The following is a 19390-nucleotide window of genomic DNA, read 5'->3' as shown; positions in this document are numbered from 1 at the left end:
TGATACAAAGAATATCAATTTCGATTGTTTAAATATTTTGAATGATTTAGATAATTTACCAATTTTAACTGCAAACTCAGTATCCAACATTTTGAAAGAAATTAATATTTAAAATGCTAATTTTTAATAGTAATAATTAGTCATCTTTTTTGTTTAATAATTTATTTAAAAAACTGTTAATTAATAATGAAAAATATAATAGAAATTTATTCATTCAATGAATTTAAAAATTTCGAAATAATAGCTCAACAATTTCTTTGACAAATTTATATAAAAAAAAATTATTTGTGTTAAAGATAAAAAAAATAATAATGATGTTAAATAAAAAATAAAATAAATATATACTAGTGATGTTATGTAAAATGTGTTTTTAAAATTTTATTTATTTTTTTTTCCTTTAAATTAGTTGGCATTTAGCAAACTGTTTCGACAATTTTTTTTTTTTGTAGAAACATTGAAAAATAAATATAAAAATAATTAATAGAATATAAATTAAATTAATAATAATGAAAATATTGTTACAAGTTTATTTTTATTATTATATTATTCAATTCGGCGATAAATTATTTGCCGAATTAAAATTCAAACGTAAAAAAATATTAGAATTAACTTTTTTTTTTTTTTCACGTTATTTGTTATTAATATTTTTCTAATTATTTATTGTTTATTTATCACTACTAAATCACAGAAGCATTATGCCATTAAAAAAAAAAAAAATTTCAACTACTCGTGATTCTATTCTACAATTTTTGATTAATTAATTTTTCGATTTTAGGTTTGTTTTCAAGAGATAAGAGATAAATTGTTTTAATTATTATTATTGCTAAATTATTGATACAAATTATAAATGTCTAAATTTAAAACTCGTTATTACTTTTCTTTACAATATTATATTACCAATGTCGATGGTAAATTTATAAATTAAAATGAATAATTATATTTTGATTGAATTATTTTTTTAATTGTATATATTTTGTCAGTAAATTGACTAATTGATAAATAGCTCATTTTTAAAAATATGCTTGTGACTAGTGTACCAAGAATTTGACTAGATATTTTAATTTTAATTTTAATTGTTATTTTTTCAAATTTAAATCATGCCAAATCCTTCAGTTCCTTCACTTATTGATAGCATCAATGAACGCTCGAAATGATCATAGCATTCGTAGTCCGGTAGACAAAGTTGATTGAAACTAAAAAAAAAAAAATATTAAATAATTAAAAATACAACAATTTAAAATGAATTTACAAGTTAAAATACATACCAAGTATGTGCAGTTGGTAAATTGGCAAATGTTGGTGCAGCTGTTATTTGAAAACGTGGACTTAATTGTTGAAAACCACCTGGTGGTAATTGTGAACATCCAGTTGTAAATTGTAATAATCTAGCCATTTCTTCTTGTGTAAAATTACTAACAGCCGTCCAAAACCAATCCAATACACGTAAAAATTCTGGTGAATTACCATTGACAATATGATGAGCACGAAGATCAGCAACACTATATTCACCAGTACCACAAAGTAATAGCTCAAGTTCATTTTCATCAAATATACCTAATAAATTATCTGGTATAAGTTCATTTAAACCACGTAAAAATGCATCAACTTCATTTTTAATTGAACTAGCAAGTCTATGTTGTGCAAGTGCATCAAGATAACGTAACTTGGTATCATTTGTAACACGTATTTTTGATCCACAATTAATTAACTCAGCAATATTTAATAATTGTCCATCTTTATCATATTCTTCTTCAACAAAATAAAGTTCCATTTCTTCAACATCATTTTCTAATATATATTTAACTTTACTTAAATAAAGATCTGGATCATCTTGTTCAAAATATTTATAATGTACTCTTAGACCAATTATTTGGGCAAGAAATGAACGTGTAAATCTAGCACGTACAAGTTGTCTATATGAACCACCAAGTGCTGATTCATAAAGACACTTACCAACAATACGTCCAGCAAATTCATAATGTTTTAATTTTAAATTTGATGATCTTTTATTATTTGGATGTACAAGTGCTTGTTGTGATTCACCAAATGAATCAAATAAACCATTACCACAATCAAATAATGATGCACATATTAATTCAAACCATTCACGTCTAACACCACCCCAATCAACACCAAGTTCACCATAAAATGTTATTTCAAAATTTCTACACCATTCACTTACTGAAAATCCTTTTGTTGCTTTCATTGATGATTCTAATAGCTTATCACGTTGTATTTTTATTGTCAATTTTTCATGATAATGTTTTTGATGATGTTTACGTACTTCATGATAAAAAAAATTTTGTTTATCAGCAAATGTTTCACTTCCACCAATATTTTTTAATAAAAATAATGTAAATGTTGCTGCAATAACATCACGATAATTTGATATTAATTCAATTGTTGGCTGACAACCATCATCAATTGAAAATGAATCATATCCATTGTGTTCATTATTTGTACCATCGAAATGAAACTGTAATCATAATTTCGATTAATAAATAATTTTACAAATTTATTATTACTAATAACTATTTAATTAAATAATTGAATAAATAATAATTATAAACAAATGATACATTCTACACACCATTGATAAGTTTACCTTTGTCGAGGGACACAGTCTAAATGTTACAAGGCGTTTTGGTATAAATTTAAGTAGATATTCTTTTATTGTTAATTGTTTTGGTGATATAAAACAAAAAACTTTTTTTGGCTTTGTAAAACGTTCACCTTGTATACCAAGTAATTTTGCAGCATAACAAATATCTGGATCTTTTGATGCAACATTATTGTGTACCATTCTTGCAACAGAACCTTAAAAAAAACAAGAAAACAATTTGTTTTATTGGGAGTTTTAAATTTATTTGTAATTCAATTTGACTGGACTTACTTTCAAGAACAATTATATCGAAATCTCCATTGTGTAATTGAAGACCAGATAGACTGACTGTTGCATGATAACATCCACCTTTTGGAAAAGTAACTTTAAGGCGAATTCTTTGATTTGGCTCGTCATATTCAAGTTTTACATTACAAACTGTTGGTTGACATTTTTCAGTAGATCCAATCTGTGTTATATTGACATTGTATTCATTAGTTGGTTGATCTTCATTTTTAAAAATACACAAATTATCATATTCATCACGTGGTTCGATAATCATTGAATGTGCTATTCCAGCAGTGCAAACAACAGTTGAACTTTGACGAACAAAAATTGTTTTATTTGGATCAGGAGGTCCTGTAAATAATTAAATACATTTTTACAAGAAATTTTTTATTAAAATTAATATACAAAATGTATTATTGAAGATAAATTATTACCAGGAAGAAAATTTTTTAAAAATGGACTACCATGAACATGACAAGAGCCAATTAAAACAGCAATTCTATATTGTCCAGCATGTCGTACTGTAAATTTAACAACAGCTGTATTTGCAGCTAATGGATTTGTACCACCTAAATCAATTGATGTTGCAACTCTTCTTGTTCCTTCTGATACATCAACAATTAAATTATCCTTATCACATATTGGATACGGTTGACCATTACGTTGATAAAACTAACAAAAAAAAAAAATACAAAATAACAATAAATTAATTAAATTAAATTGAATAAAATTAATAATACATACTTTAACAGTAAATGTCATTGTTCCACCAACAATTTGTGGCTCTTTCCATTCGAAATGTACACGACAATTACTTGGAAGTAAATATTTTCCAGTAACATATTGTAGTAATGAATGTTTTGCTTCTGGTGCAAGTGCTGGTTGTGTCATTGCTGCAAGTGTTACCAATCCAGCAACAGATACTGAAACTACCAGCATTCCACCTTAAACAGCAAAAAAAAAAAAAGTTAATAATTTATGTAAATTATATTATTTAGAAAAAAATAATTACCCCATGTCCAGGCATCTTGATGTTGACTATTTTTAACAACTGAATTCCATAAATCAGCTTTTAATGTTTCAAGATCATCTTTTGATGTTGGTAAATTTTGTCTAGCTTCAATCCAACGTGGTAAATCTTTACCAAGTGCATTACGTGCTTCATTATCTTCTACCCAATAAACATCCTCAAGTGATAAAACATCCATTTGTATTAATCTAATAATTTACATTGATAAATTATTATTATTTATACTTGATTATATTTTTGTTTTTAATTTATATTTTGTTGGTATTTTAATAACTTACTTTTGATAGTGTGATGTACTGAAACCACTGTCAATCAACCACTGTCTAAGGACCAATCTTTGTTGTAATAATCTGGCAGCTCGTTGAAGGCGTTCCTCATCCTGAGGTGGTAATTCTGGCAGTGCTTCAACTTGTCCACAACTTACTAAACTTGATATTCCTTATTTAACAAAAAACAATGCAATCATTAACATTTTTTTATCATTTTTTCTCGTGAAAATTCCACGCTTTTTTATATCTTTTTTTTTTTTCTTTTCATTTTTCATACTCCCAAGTGGATTTAATTCACTCTGGGTACATCGAGTTCAAAGTACAGTTTAATACAAAGATAACACAAATTGAATTGTGCTTTTTATTATTTTTTTATTGTTAAATCTCAACATGATGAACAAAAAAAATTTAAAACTAAACTTTTTATATTTTAGAAATAAAAAAAATTTAGGAAATTAAATATATCATTGCATTACTAAGAAAAGGATGTGATGCACTTTTTTTTTCATTTTTTAAATTTGTCTTTTGTCAGTAACAAAAGGGCTTAAGTTTCTTTTTTTTTCTTGAATTTCTTCAAACGTCTGAAATCAATTCGAAACGTTTGCGAGAAAAAAAATACATTTCGACAAAGATAAGCCTTTTTAATACTAGCTTTTTATTTTTTATTGATATTCAATTAAAATAAAAAATAAATTATTTTATCACTAGCAATTAGGTATTTTTTTTTATATTAATTTTTTAGCTTGAAAGATTTTTTAAAAATACAGTATTTCGAAATAATTTTTTTTTTTTCGAAGTTTTTGACGCTTACGCCTTTTTGTTATTAAGCCAATTGATTAAATTTTTATGTTTTAAGTTAACAAATTGTTTATCTGATTTTTTAAATAAATATTATCAATAGTGTTTAACATAAATCGAGTTTAATCCAATTTATAATTATTGAAAAAGAAGAAAAGATAAAAAAGCACAAGTATCGTTAAATTTAGTATTATATCAAGTTAATCATATTATAGTATTTCGATTAAACAGCTTAGTTGAATAATCGCATTATTGATTGTGCTTGAATTTTCCAGTAAATGTACCATAAATAATTTTTTTTATCCTGATGTTTGAGATTAAAATAAAAAAGATTTTATCAATTTTAATTTTAGCCTTTTTTTTTATTTTTATTTCGACTCGTGATTGAAGAATCATTTTTTTCATAAATTTTTCATCTGATCATTCAAGCGAAAAGAGGATTATCTTGAAACTCTTTGGCACAATTCCAATATTTTATTTTTTATTTTTTGTGATTAAATTAATCAAACTGCATGAGAATTAGAGATATAAAATTGCGACAATGCGCCGCGTTTGAAATAATAAATTTATCAGAATAAATATTGACAAATAAAATTGAATAATAATAATAATATTTTGATTATTAATAATAATTAGTTCAATATTAAATGTGCCATTTATTTCTAAGCTAAAAACAATTATTAAATATCAATTTTAAGCAACAAATAAAATTATTTAAAAATAAATTCAAAGTGATATTGATTGTATGAGAAAAAATACGACAAACAAATCAATGATAATTTATTTTTAAATAATAAAGACATGTAAGTTTGCATTTCATCATTGTCATGCATGGATATTAAACCAAGTATTAATCGATTTAATGATATTTTGTGGGAGTATAATTTATGACAATGTCTCTATACACAAACTACAAGTTTGTTAAATGTGTTTCACTCTCCACATTTCCACCAAGGCCTCAATCGATCCACTCAATTTTCACCAACAATAATTCCTAACATATTTACTAAAAATATAAACTAAAAATAAAAAATATCAATTTTCATTAATATAAATTAAATCCAATTCAATTTCATTCAATCAACATGAAATCATTTCATTTTTTCTTTCGCCTAAAATTTAAATACCCAACTTTTAAATTCAACCAAAAATTAATTTCAATTTCATTTTTTAAAAGAAGTATTTAATTAATATTTATGGCTCATTGTATTTGAAATTATGAACATTAAACAAAACCTCTATTTACAAATAGAAAAAAAAAAAGTTTAAAAACACAAACACAATTGTCTGGTAGAAAATTCTCTTTTAATTAATTTTTTTTTTTAATGACATTGAGAAACATTTTGTAAGACTATTTAAAATTACAATTTTATATTTTTATATTTTTTATTTTCTACAATATACTGCTTTAAAATGTTGTTTAAATTGTACAAACTCTGCCAACATTTTATGAAAAAAAAAAAAAGAAAAAAGTTTGATATAAATTTTACCGAGTGCTTTTGTAACCTCGTTTTATTAAAGCCTCAATAAAACTCTAGTGAAGCGTACTTAAAAAAAATTTTTTTTTTTTTTAATTATTATTATTATTTTATTGTTGTTGTTGTTATTATTTTTTTTTTAATGTTACTTTTATTGATTGTCAATTATTGAAGTACCATTGAAATTGATAACAAAGTTTTTTCGATTTTTTTTTTCGAACAAATAGAATTGGGGATTGCGATTGATAAGAAAATTCAAATGACAAATTGATTAATTGATTAATTTGTTTTGTTTATTAGGTATTAGATGTATTTTTAAAATTTATATAAACTCACCAGAAGATGTACTTCCACTTGGTCGTAATGACATGCCAATTGATGATATTTCATCAACAAAAGTATCATTTTCCCGATTGTTATTTTTATCCGGCATTGCAATTTTATTATTCATTTATTTATCATAAATCTTTGATGTTTTTAATTTAATTATTTTGCCATTTTCATTATTCAAAAGTGCCTTGAAATATTATCATAGTTTTTTAAAGATAAAAATAGTAATTTGACATTTTCATAGAAAAAAAAATAATTATATTTTCACGAGTGTTTTGATAATGATAGAAAAATAATTGATAAATTATAAAAAAATTGTTGTAAAATTTATTCAGCTATGCAAATTAATATGATAAATTATTTTTTATTAACAATTAAATTTTAAAACTGGATATTATGTATTTTTTCGAATTTTCATTTCGAAATTTATTTCTATCTGTTTAGTAAATTTATAAAAGGGTATTTTTTTTTTTTTTTTATATTCTTACAGGTGTCAACATGAGGTAAATATTATTAGTCAAAATGTCGATAGTTGTGTTGGGTATAAAAAATAAATAACTGGCATCAATATGATGTTCGAGTGACACAGTTACGAGTGGGATGAGTAGCCTCGAGCGTAAAAAATTCAGAATGAAAATATGAAATAATCAGTCTATAAAAAAAAAAAATATAAATAAAAAAAAAAAACCTTGTGACCTAGGTTGGACTCTTGACCTTTAAGTATCACCTATTTTTTTTTTCTCCACAGAATATTATATTTCGTGATGATGAAAATTATGATAATATTTATCTAAAATTATTACTTTATTGATTTTCTTTTTTTGTTAATTAAAAAAACACGTTAATTAAAAATATTAGGGGTGTTAAATTGATGAAATAAAAGAAGATATTTTTTATGACTCATAATAAAATAGTGATAATTAAAAATAATGGTGAATTATTTATAGCATACTTAAGATGATAAAAAAAATATAAAAATTTTCTTGTTTTAAATAAAAATCAAGGTAGGCAACAGAATTACTTTTATATATTTTTTTTTTTTTATTTTTTTTCTTCTTGTCTTTTGCATTTTACAACATTGCTCGGTGACTTTTTGATTGGCATATTACAAAAAATTGAATTTACATTATTTTATCTTCATGCAAAGAAAAAATTTTTTTTTATTCACCAGCTGCAACTTCTTATCATTTTAAAAAAAAATCTCAATGAATTTATGGATAAAAAATTTTTCTTGGCTTGAATTAATGTATTGTACTGATGAAAAAAGTTTCGTAAAGTTTTCAAATTCATTTGTATATAATAAAAATTCAAAATTTAAAAAAAAAAATTATAAAACTTAAATATGAAAAAAAGGAAAAATCTTTTGTAATATTTTTTATAGTAAATTTTATTATTATTTGAATAAAAAAATTTTGTATTAATCCAACAAGAAAAAAGTGTACTAAAAATGTAATATCTTCAACTTTAAATTTATCAATAAAATTAAAAATTTATAATTAAAATTAGTAAAAAAGTTTTTAATGTAAAGATGATATTTTTACATGAAAAAATGTAGAAAAAAAAAAAATTTTAATTGTTAAATTAGATGACAAATGTAATTAGAAAATTAAAAAAAAAAACGAACATAAAAAGCCATTTTTTAAATTAAATTAATAAAGATGAAAGAGATAAAAAAAATTTGACCAAATTAATTTGAAAAAAATAAAATAAAATAGTATTTTGAAGATATAAATTTCGAGATAATTTAAATTTTTTTTTTCGTATTATTTCATATAAAGTATCAAGTGTTTGTGGACGATGAGATATTCTTTGTTCTATTTCGACTTATCATACAATTCACGTTGTTCGCACGGTTATGCTCGAACAATCTGACTGAATGTGCTTGCAATTTTGAATTTCATCGTGTCAAGTAAATGCACACAAAACATTCACATAATATATCCATCCAAATAAAATTTAAAATTCTAATTTATATATTTTTCCATTGCTTACTATTTATATAAATTTTTCATGCAAATCTCGTCCACAATAATTCAATGAATAAAAAATACCAAAAAAAAAAAAAAATTTCAAATTTATTTATTTATTAATGCAGCAAAATATATATATTTTTTTTTTCATATATATACTTAAAAATTTGAAATTTAAAACTCGTATATTTTGGCTTTTAAATAATTTTCTTTTTTGCATGAAAAGTTTGAAGAAAAATATATACAAAATGTTTAAGTGAAAAATCGATTTTTCAACACTACCAGTTTACTGACTTTAACATGACTTTTTTTGAAAAAAAAAATAAATAATTAATCATCAGATAAATATGTTGTTTGTATGAAAAAAAAAAAATTGTTAATTAAAAAAAAAGTGATAAAAATAAATGTAGAAATTTAAGAGTTTATATATTGTTCTTTAGAGCTTGGCTTAATTAAAAATAATAATCTAAAAAAATAATAACAAACAAGTGACCTAAATGATGAAAAAAAAAAAAAGAAATTATAATTTTTTTTTTCTAAAATTTTTAATAACCGGGTATTTAGTATTTTATAGAATGATGTTTAAAATTTATAAATTATAAATTCAAAGATTGCAATATCCGCAATGCAGGGAAAAATACTTGAGCTCGTGTTGGAAAAAATTCAAAAATAAATAAACTAATGAAAAATAATTTTTAAAAAAACTATAAACAAATAATTTTTGATGAAATGTATTGTTAATTAATAATTTATATTTATCAGATTAATATGATGAATAAATTTCCGATAAATTGAATTTAAAATTCATAATTTTTAACATGAAAATAATTTTTTTTTTTCATGTTTATAAATTAATAAAATTAAATTATAAATTAAATTTTTTTCTCTTGTCAAATTATTATTTATTCTTTAAAATGTAATTTAATAAAATTCATGTAGATGTATTACCTTTTAATTAACAATATAAAATTAAAATTTAAATCAACAATTTATCATTAAAAAAATATTTCACAATTTTCTAAATATTTTTTCATTGATTTTAATTGAATTTAAATTTTCTTTGTACTCAATTTTTTAACTCCAAATTTATAACAAGGCACCATTTGTGTATTTAGAAATTTAATTAATTATCCTCATTATAATGAGTAATTAATTTTATTTAAAAAATAAAAATTGATTCGAACTTTGGTAATTTTTTTATTTTCGTTATTTATTTATAACAAGTATTTTTAATAAATAAATTAATTAGCTTTATATTAATTATATAAATTTAAAGCACATCTGGAAATGAATTTGCTCATCTGCATTGTCAGAATATTGGTAAAACGTGTTTGGCATAATCATAGTTATCAGATGTGCCAATTAAAATTGAACATTGGTTTCGTTTTCTGGCTTGCATTATCCACTGAGAAAAAACCAATAGAAACTCAAAAAAAAAAATATATATAAATACTAAAAATCACAGTGACATATTTCAATTGAATTGAAAAAAAAAAAAAACTAATTATTTATAAATTAACAATCACAACAACTAATTAAAACATCGCTTTTTTTTTATTTTAAAAAGAAAAAATTGTAAATAATTCCTCAAATAAATAAAGAAAAAAAAAATAAAAAGTGTCTTTATTATAAACAATATACAACGCGATTATTAAATTATTTTTTAAGAATAAATTTATTATTTTTTCACAACGATCCGACAATGTGGAGTCACGCTAGTCGACTGCATACAACATGATTACACAGTGAGACCAACCCTTGCTCTTTTTCTCTTTCTCTTTTCATCAAATCCACCCACCCACCCATCCAGCCAACATCTTTATAGACATGGCATAAATGTGCGCGAAAAATATTTACTCTTTTTAGCTGGATTATCGTCAAGATCATTACGAAAATCATCAATGAAATATTAATATTTCAATTTTTTTTTTTTCGTTAAATTTTCTATTATTTTTAATGAAAAAAGTTGATGCTGTTTTTAGATTATCATTAGAAATATTTTTGTCATCATCATTAGCATTATGAACATCATTATCATCAAGTCATGAACGTCATTATCCACAAATCTCATCTCAAATTATTTTTTTTTTCTATTTTAACTTTTCAATTAAAAAAATGAGATTTTAAAAATTTTTTTTCTTTTTTATTTTTAATGATTTTTCATGAGCATCATCATCGTCATCTAGATCTCAACACAGTGTATTTTTTAACTTGACATTTCATTTATTTATAACACTAATTAAATAATAGAAATTTTTTTTTTTTAATAAAACATATCAGAAAATAAATAGAGGTTTTTTTTTATTATTAAAAAAAAAAAGTTCATGATTGTTTTTGATAAAATTAAATTACCATGTAGACTTGTAGTAAATTTAAAAATATAGTTGATATTTAAATTCATGACTGTGTGTTATTATAAAGCATTTTTTTGTTATCATTTTCTTTGAAATCTAGTTTTGTTTTTTATTATTTTAGATAGCTATCATATTATCGATTTTGTGGCACATTTTTTGACCTTTTTCTAGGATGACCTAGCCAGTGGGTTTGTTTAACCAGCTATAATTTATTTTTGATAATTATAATAATACATTTCTAGGTTTAGTAATAAATTTTTGAAAGCATGTAACATGTTATGCAATAATACATAAACATTTATTAAATAATATCTAACAATTGCATCAATAAACTTTTCTAAATATTTTCGAAATTATTTTTATATTTTTTCTTCAACAATTTTTTCCTTTTAAATATTTAAATACTATATATTATTTCAATTTTTAAATTCAAATAAAAACATAAATCATTCACTTCCTTTTAATTGAAAATAAAATTTATATCTAATAACAATATCCATAAAAATAAAACAATAAAAAAAAATTAAAATAAATCTGACAAAATTGCAAATATATTATTGAAAAAATCAATCAATAAATGCAAATTTTTTTATTTCAAATAAAACTATTTATGTTGATAATAAAAAACTTTATTTCAAGAAAAAATATAATTCCATTGAATAATAAAAAATTAAAATATTCATAAATTGTTGAAAAAATAAAATTTAATTATTGAAAATTTAATAACAAATAGAATATTGTTTAAACCTTGAGAAATATTTTTTTTCATTAATTTTATAGCTTAGTTATCTATCGAGTGACTGTCAAATGGATATATTTTTTTTTCCTCAACAAGAAGATTGATTGAATAATTATTTTTATAAAATAAAAAAAACTCATTTTAATATTGATGCTAACATTGTAACAACGTTCCAATTAACTTGGCAATTATCAATGCAAATTGAAAAAAAAAATAATTATCCGATTTGAATAAAAACAAGAAAATAAAATATCAATAACTCCATTGTAATTAATTTTTTTTATCATTGATATTATAATTAATCTGACGTAAAATAATTTTTATTTTCCAATAAAATCATCAACAAATTAGAATATTTTTTATTTAATTTTTGCGCAAGCACTTATTAAACAATAAATAAATAAAAAAACATAAATAAAAAATTTCTTTTTAATTTTCTGTTTGTTGAATGAATTTATTTCGAAATAATTTCGATGACTTGATGATAAAAAATGATAAAAAATCATCAATAACATCAAATTAAATTTGGTATTTTAATAAGCAGTTAATAAACTATTATAATTTTTAAAGATGTCAATTTCTTTTGATAAAAATAACAACGCAAATGAGCTTTATAAAAAGGTCATGTTAATTTTATCATATGAATTATAATTTACGAATAAATTTGTGGCTAATATGATTAATTTGTCTAAGTTCATTGTGGTTTTATAAAGTGTGATATAAATCTCGCCAAAATTACTGGCAAAATTCCAAAATAAAAATAAAATCCATTCAAATAATTTATCTTCTAATTGAAAAATTAAATAATCAATCATCAAATTATTTTATTCATGTTTATAAAAATTAATATGAATTTATTTACCTTTTTGATGAAATAGCGGACGATATTTAATTAAATCAATTTCAGCAAGCCATAAATCAGCTTCAGTTAAATCACCATTATTTCCATTAACAGCAAGCATTAATAATTTTCCAAGACAAAGTACCATTGAAAGGGTTAAAAATACCCCCGACAATACTGTCGACCATCTTGCCATTGCTTTTGGCAATAACATCTGCAAAAAAATTTGCTTAATTAATATTTAAATCATTTTTTTTGTTGATATTTCAATGCTTTATTTGAGGTTAATTAAACTTGAAATGTTTGTAAACATATAATTAATATAATCTTCATGATAATTATGTTTTTTAATTATTTTTTTTAATTGTTTTTTGACTTACCACATTTTTGGAATAGGAAGACTGTCTTATCACTTTGTTTTATTATTTATTTTCATCAATTAAAACATCATGAAAATTTATAAAATATTAATAATTAAATAATGAAAATTATTAATTTACATTTTTCAATGATGTCAAGTGTCACCGGGATCGTAAAAAAATTAAAAAACACGTCATTACCGGTAAATCAACATGAACTTTGATTTTGTTTATTAAAATTGTTTATGTATTTTTTTTTTTATTTTTAATTAAATGGTGATATTGACATAGGACACTTGTGAATATTTAAATAGTAAACATGTCAAACTTGTTTATAAATAAAATATGTCAATATTTTTTATCCCATATTTTTTTTTTTTTTGTTTTTGTTATTTGGTAAAAATTCTACCAATACGTGGCAGCACTCTCTCTGCTCGATTTTTATGTTTTTAAATTGGTACACCTGTAAAATTAAAAATGGCGTAACATTCAAATATTTTTTTTAATGAAATTAATTGTCTTTTTAATTGTCTTGATATTTTTATCAATAATAAAGCTAACCATAATTAATTTAAATACATTTTTCTTGGATTTTTTAATTAAAAAAAAAAAGGAATTTTAATTTTTGTCAATAATATTTGATATTTTTATTTTATTATTAAATTTTTTTATCTAATTATACATTTAATTGGATCTACAATGTCTACTGTTGCAGTATACCCTTGTTTAGATAATAATTAATATAATTTTCCCGAAAAAAAAAACCAGAAATTACATTGACTGTTGTTGATAATATATGAATGATTATTAAAACTGTTTGATAATTTTTTTGTGTGATATTATCTATAGCAATTTTGGTTTGTCAACATATTGTTTACCATGATGTATTATTGTTGCAAATGTACCAGCAATCATTGCACCCCAAAAAAGCATATAAAGTAATACTTCAGTTGTATATCTTGATGGTAAAATAATATGAGCAATAAGCATTGATGAAGCAACAAGAAGTACCAATGGAAATGTTGCATAACGCCAATTTCTTTCAACTTCAAGTGGACATTTAACTGACATGCATTCACCATCTTGAATGATATATCTTCCCAAAAATAAATCCAATGAGTCCTTGAAAAAAAAAAAGCCAGCATGTAAAAATATTATCAAATCAAACCTATCAAGCTTGACAAGCTTGTGAGAAAAAAAACAAATTAGCTTAACTAAAAACAACATCTTACCTGACGATAACCATCAGCAAAATTATTTTTATAATATCTTGTTAATGAATTAATACCATCTTTAATTGCTCCAATTTGTGTACGTTTACCAGTTCTTGTAAAATCAGTTTTCAATGCACCAGTACCAGAATATTCAATACTAACAATATCAGCATTATCAGCCCATACATTTTTAAATAGCTTTTCAAATGATGGATGTTCTTCAAGTGTTCTAAGTACACCAAGTTTACCAAGTGTTATTGTCAATACTTTTTTAGCTAACATACTTTGTACAACATTTGTTCTATCAAGACAATCAATACAATTTGTACGAAATATTCCATCTTGTGATGATAGTAATAATCCCTCTTTTGATAATAAAAAATAACCCATTTGTTCTTGATCATGTGATAAACGATCCATCAATATATTTAATCTATCCCAACGCATATGACGACATTCAGCATGAAAATCAAATGCTTCATAGCGTACATTTTGATTACCAATTCTTGATATAACATCACGAAATGATTTTTCTAATATTTCTTCAGCTCCATGATGATCAATTAAATTAATTAAAATCTGTTTACCATAATGAAATATTTGTGCATCAATATGTCGTGAGCATGCTACTTGATGATCTTCATTTTGATTTAATTGTGGTTTTGGTTTGTATTTTAAATTTGGTCCTTGTTGCCAGTATAATGGTATTGATCCACGTATTTGTACAAATGAACTACGATCACCATTAACTTCAATTATTTGTTCTGTCTCAACGTAATTTGATACATTACCATTACCATCAATACCACGTGAAAATAAACGTGTACCAGCTCTATGTACACTACGACGTGATATTAAACCCCAATTTATTGTTAAACCATTTATATGAACAGTGTTCAACGACACAAAACCATGGATTATTGGTAAACAAAATTTTGAATGTTCTGGTCTTGATGATAAATCTTCAAGTAAATATGCATTCCATACAAATCTTGAATCAGCACGATCATGAAGAGCCATCTTAATAATTAAAATCAACAAAATAATTAACATTATCATTACAATCATGATTTATTATTAATTATCATCAACAAACCTGTAAAAATTCTGGTGTTGTATTGTGAAGTCTTTGCATTGTATGACTTAAATCATATGTATAACTAAAATGAAAATATGGTGTATTTAAAACAGATTTAATCATCTCCAAATATGTTGTATTATTTTGTATTTGTTTTTCACTTAAATGTAAATCTGATTTTGAATATGGAATTATTTCAGTTGATGTTATTTTAAATATTTCATGTCCAGCAATTGTACCAATTTTAACAGCATCAGTTATAACAATAAAATATCTTGATAATAATAAACGTATTGTTCCAACAATACCCCATATTTTACGTCTACTTGCTGTATGAGGTATTTGACTTGCTGTTCCAACTTTTAACATAAAAATAACATTAAAATTTTATCAAACAGCTGGTTCATTTGATTTTTTTACCTTGAGTAAATATTTGCTGACTCAATCGATCCACAATAAGCAACACTTTTGTTGCTTCAACATAAAATTTTTCATTTGTTGTGTATCTAAAATTGTTTAAAAATATTATTACCATTTGTTTTTTTTTTTTTCAATAATTAATTTAATTGGTACTTACAAATACAAGTCATCATAAACATCAGTATTTCCAGTCATTTTTTATTGTGTATAAATACGTGTACAATTATTCCAGGAATAAAATAATAATTATTATAAATTGATGATATTAATGATTAACTTTGTTGCTAGATGAATAATTAATTTGATATTAATTTAATTATTTAATTAACACTCAAGTCAATAATTGGAATAAAATTAAATGCACTCCAACTGCAGCCTGCCTGTCAGTTTTTTTTTATTGACATGATTAATCTGTCATGATATTAAGGTGTATTTACAAATTGTCATTGAGAGCGGGTCAAAAATTCAACAAATCAGCCTTAATTTTTTTGGCGTCTGTCAAATAACATTATGTTTACAAACAAATAAAATTTATATACTCAAAAAGCTCCAAAAAAAAATATAATTAATAAATTAATCATGACAGCACAAGTTATGTGTTTAACATCATCTGGAGGTATTCCATTATTTACCAGAAAAAAAGGAGAAATAAATGCAGTAAATAAATCTTGAATGAAAAAATAAACAATAATACAAATTTAATAATAAATAATTTTTGTTACAGATGACATTTACAAAAATGGCATCATTAAATGGTGTACAAATGTTTTTAAAATCTCAAAATATAAAATTAATAAACACATTGCTACCAGACATGACAGTAGTATGGAAAGAATTTGCTGATTCAATAACACTAATAACAATAGCAAGTGGTACAACAAAATTAGTATTAGATAATTTTTTAAATGCTGTATTTAATTCAATGATATTTGTTGCTGGTATTGATGAAATTAAAAATCCTCGTAATATTGAAAAGCTAAAAAAAGAATTACGTATCCTGACAATTTTTCATTTATGTAATATATGTTCTATTAAAAAGTAAAAAATTATTAATCCGAAACGTGGCCATAGAGGTTATGTTTCATGAAAAACAGAGTCCAAAAATCTTGACATTTTTTTAATATAATGTATAGAAATAAAAAAGTAAAAAAATATTAAACCACACTCAGTTATATAGTGAATACCACTTTTTAATTTGATCAAATATCATGAGTCATTACGCAAGATTACGTAGATGTAAAAAATTACCTAAGTATAAAAAAACATGTTGGAAAAAATGTAAAGCTGAAAGTCAAATTTCAACACGTGCCTCTAACGAAAAGGATAACCAGGTTTGTACAAAACAACTGTAGTCGCACTATATGTTTATAGATTAAACATTAAATAATAAACATGGATTATTTTTTTTTTAGAAATACTATCATGATGATGCCAAAAAAACGACGATTGATTTTGTTAATGTTGATTGCCTGATTGAAATATTCATGTATCTGCCGGCACCTGAAAGACCAAAAATTGCTTTGGGTATGATCATATTATAAATTATAATATCAATAGGCAAGATTGAGATATCCCGGACAACTTTACTTAGACAACTAACTTACTTTACACGATATTTTTCCACATAATAGTAGCACCACAAATCCCTATGATGAAACTGGCCAAAGAGAGGAGGATTTCCTACAAGAAACGAATAAAAAACCATGTTGTCTGGGATATCGGAATATCCTCTATCAATAAATTGATTTTTTAAAAATTATTTCGTAATGACAATGAATTTTTTTTTTTTTTTTAGTATGCAAGAAATGGAAAAAAGCTCTCGATTATTGTTGGTCGAGTGTAAACAAACTTGAACTAACTCATTGGGAATATAATGAGTGTCCAAGTTATTTAAAAGAATATCCAACAATCGATGAACAATTTAATTTTCTAAGTTTTCTGCTTGATAAATGTGGTCGTTATTTAACAGAATTAGATTTAACAGCCCATAATCATTGTAATATAGTACCAGTTATTAATGAATCTTGTCCAAATCTTGTAAAACTCCGGTTAAGATTCAAGTATAATATTGAACATAAATTATTAGTCAACGCCTTCTCACGTCTATGTAAACTAAGAGTATTAAAAATTATATTTCAACATACTAATAATAGTGAATACATTCCTGTTAATTTAATCAATTCACTGAAAAGCATTGCTGGTACATTAACTGAACTGAGTCTATCATATTGGGACAAAGAAAATCTTTATCAAAGCTTGAAAATCCCAAAAACATTCACTCGTGTAAGTTAAATTTCTTACAAAAAAAAAAATTCAAAAAAATATTATTTTTATTCTTTACATATACTCGATTAATTTAATTATTATTTTTTTTTCGCAGGTTATTCCTAAGCTGAAGGCTTTGAAATCAATTGAAATGAATGGCGTAACAATGGATAGTAGTATATCCATGCTTCTGAAACAATTTGGAGTATTAGTCATAAGTTACAATGATTACCTTAACAAGATTGAACACTGCGAAGAACTGTTTAAAAATATTGAGCACTTTGATATATATGATTACGAAGTTACAGATGATTGTTTATATACTATAGCCAATTGCATGAATTTAAAATCATTGACGATGAGGTGTGAACGGATAACCGATGCTGGTATAGTAACTATTTCAAAGATGAATAATTTAGAAAATCTTTGCTTTCACGGCTTTTGTCACGTCACTGATTCTTCAATTAAATTACTCAAAAATTTGAAAACTTCATATTTACCATGGAGCAAAAAAATTACTGACGTTTCAGTCACGAAAATTCTTGAAAATTCTCCAAAGATGGAGACCTTTTTCATTGTAGAATCACCTGATGTAACTCTTGAATTTGTCAAAAAAGCAGCAGAAATAGCAACAAATCGAAAAACAGTATTGCACTTAGGAATTCCATTCACACCTGGTATAAAACAATATGAATCGCGATATGTAAATCTAACTCTATTGTACCCATATTTAGAACTAAGCCCATTCAATCCATCAAAACGAATTATGTATATGTGGAGAAATATGATTAATAACTCACAATGAATTTTAAAATCAAAATAAACAAATAAAATCCCTGGTAATTTAAATTTGGCTCTTCTTTTGGCTCTCTATCAAATCTTAAATCATAATAATTTTAATTACCACTGGATTTTTTTTTTTCTTATCAGCTGGACATTGTGGCGTACCTATAATTAATATTAAAATAATGTTTTTCAAAATTTAATATTAAATGAATTTATTATAATTATGTTTGTGTGTTGCAAGGCATTTCAAAGTATTGCAAAGAGTCAAGAGAGATTTACAGTGATTGTGGCTTAATAAACCTAATACTTTAGGGCCTTCGTTTTTTTTTTTTATTATTTAAAATAATAATATTGTTATTAAAATAAAAATAAAAAAACAATAATTATATAAATTATTTAATTTTTTTTTTTTACGCTTCGAAAAAAAAAAAATTTGAGTTGCATTTATTTATTTGTATCAATTTATTTATGTTTTATTTTAAATAATATTTATTGAATATTGTTTACAAAAGGTTCAGCAAGAGATACTCGTTCTGGTCTAATTGGTGGTACTTGAGTTGCGCTTGATC

General features: G+C 23.4%; 3 protein-coding genes across 7 annotated transcripts; 1 reads left to right on the top strand and 2 right to left on the bottom strand.

The window, feature by feature from the left end:
* Nucleotides 1-351: 351 nt before the first annotated feature.
* LOC122848232 (apoptosis-resistant E3 ubiquitin protein ligase 1) lies at nt 352-13453 on the bottom strand. Of its 4 annotated transcripts, none has more exons than XM_044146159.1 (10): nt 13080-13453; nt 12721-12913; nt 4199-4358; nt 3903-4108; nt 3635-3834; nt 3325-3562; nt 2894-3241; nt 2591-2817; nt 1266-2476; nt 352-1193 (listed from the first exon to the last, which is right to left on the bottom strand). In XM_044146159.1, exons 2-10 carry the CDS (start codon nt 12911-12913, stop codon nt 1091-1093), a joined length of 2886 nt encoding a protein of 961 aa, XP_044002094.1. In that variant the 5' UTR covers nt 13080-13453; the 3' UTR covers nt 352-1090. The 4 variants fall into 4 exon arrangements, with proteins under 4 accessions (XP_044002094.1, XP_044002096.1, XP_044002095.1 ...); XM_044146160.1 differs by having other exon boundaries at nt 354-1193; nt 2606-2817; XM_044146161.1 differs by lacking the exons at nt 12721-12913; nt 13080-13453 and adding an exon at nt 6802-6982.
* A 120-nt stretch (nt 13454-13573) lies between these two features.
* On the bottom strand, nt 13574-16188 carry LOC122848226 (phosphatidylinositol-3-phosphatase SAC1). The gene is made up of 5 exons (XM_044146151.1): nt 15928-16188; nt 15771-15856; nt 15369-15709; nt 14291-15292; nt 13574-14180 (listed from the first exon to the last, which is right to left on the bottom strand). The coding sequence occupies exons 1-5, from the start codon at nt 15963-15965 to the stop codon at nt 13902-13904; spliced, it is 1746 nt and encodes a 581-aa protein (XP_044002086.1). The 5' UTR covers nt 15966-16188; the 3' UTR covers nt 13574-13901.
* A 68-nt stretch (nt 16189-16256) lies between these two features.
* Nucleotides 16257-19201, top strand: LOC122848229 (F-box/LRR-repeat protein 16-like). Of its 2 annotated transcripts, none has more exons than XM_044146154.1 (5): nt 16257-16386; nt 16495-17101; nt 17183-17294; nt 17566-18053; nt 18151-19127. In XM_044146154.1, the coding sequence occupies exons 2-5, from the start codon at nt 16979-16981 to the stop codon at nt 18838-18840; spliced, it is 1413 nt and encodes a 470-aa protein (XP_044002089.1). In that variant the 5' UTR covers nt 16257-16386; nt 16495-16978; the 3' UTR covers nt 18841-19127. The 2 variants fall into 2 exon arrangements, with proteins under 2 accessions (XP_044002089.1, XP_044002088.1); XM_044146153.1 differs by having other exon boundaries at nt 16259-16427; nt 18151-19201.
* The last annotated feature ends 189 nt before the right edge of the window (nt 19202-19390 follow it).

The sequence above is a fragment of the Aphidius gifuensis genome, linkage group LG2 (assembly GCF_014905175.1).
Source record: "Aphidius gifuensis isolate YNYX2018 linkage group LG2, ASM1490517v1, whole genome shotgun sequence".
NCBI classification, from domain to species: domain Eukaryota; kingdom Metazoa; phylum Arthropoda; class Insecta; order Hymenoptera; family Braconidae; genus Aphidius; species Aphidius gifuensis.
Note: the sequence above shows the minus strand (reverse complement) of the source record. Positions and strands in the feature narration are given on the sequence as shown.

Excerpts from the sequence above, each read along its gene's own strand:
- LOC122848232 (XM_044146159.1), bottom strand. The coding sequence starts at position 12,913 with ATGTTATTGCCAAAAGCAATGGCAAGATGGTCGACAGTATTGTCGGGG. Across the intron at positions 4,359-12,720 it reads TCCGCTATTTCATCAAAAAG|GAATATCAAGTTTAGTAAGT; the intron begins GTAAATAAATTC and ends TTGTTAAATAAG. Across the intron at positions 2,477-2,590 it reads CAAAGGTAAACTTATCAATG|TTTCATTTCGATGGTACAAA; the intron begins GTGTGTAGAATG and ends TTATGATTACAG.
- LOC122848226 (XM_044146151.1), bottom strand. The coding sequence starts at position 15,965 with ATGACTGGAAATACTGATGTTTATGATGACTTGTATTT. Across the intron at positions 15,857-15,927 it reads GTTTATGATGACTTGTATTT|ATACACAACAAATGAAAAAT; the intron begins GTAAGTACCAAT and ends AAACAATTTTAG. Across the intron at positions 14,181-14,290 it reads TTGCTGATGGTTATCGTCAG|GACTCATTGGATTTATTTTT; the intron begins GTAAGATGTTGT and ends TTTTTTTTCAAG.
- LOC122848229 (XM_044146153.1), top strand. The coding sequence starts at position 16,979 with ATGAGTCATTACGCAAGATTACGTAGATGTAAAAAATTACCTAAGTAT. Across the intron at positions 17,102-17,182 it reads CTAACGAAAAGGATAACCAG|AAATACTATCATGATGATGC; the intron begins GTTTGTACAAAA and ends TTTTTTTTTTAG. Across the intron at positions 18,054-18,150 it reads TCCCAAAAACATTCACTCGT|GTTATTCCTAAGCTGAAGGC; the intron begins GTAAGTTAAATT and ends TTTTTTTCGCAG.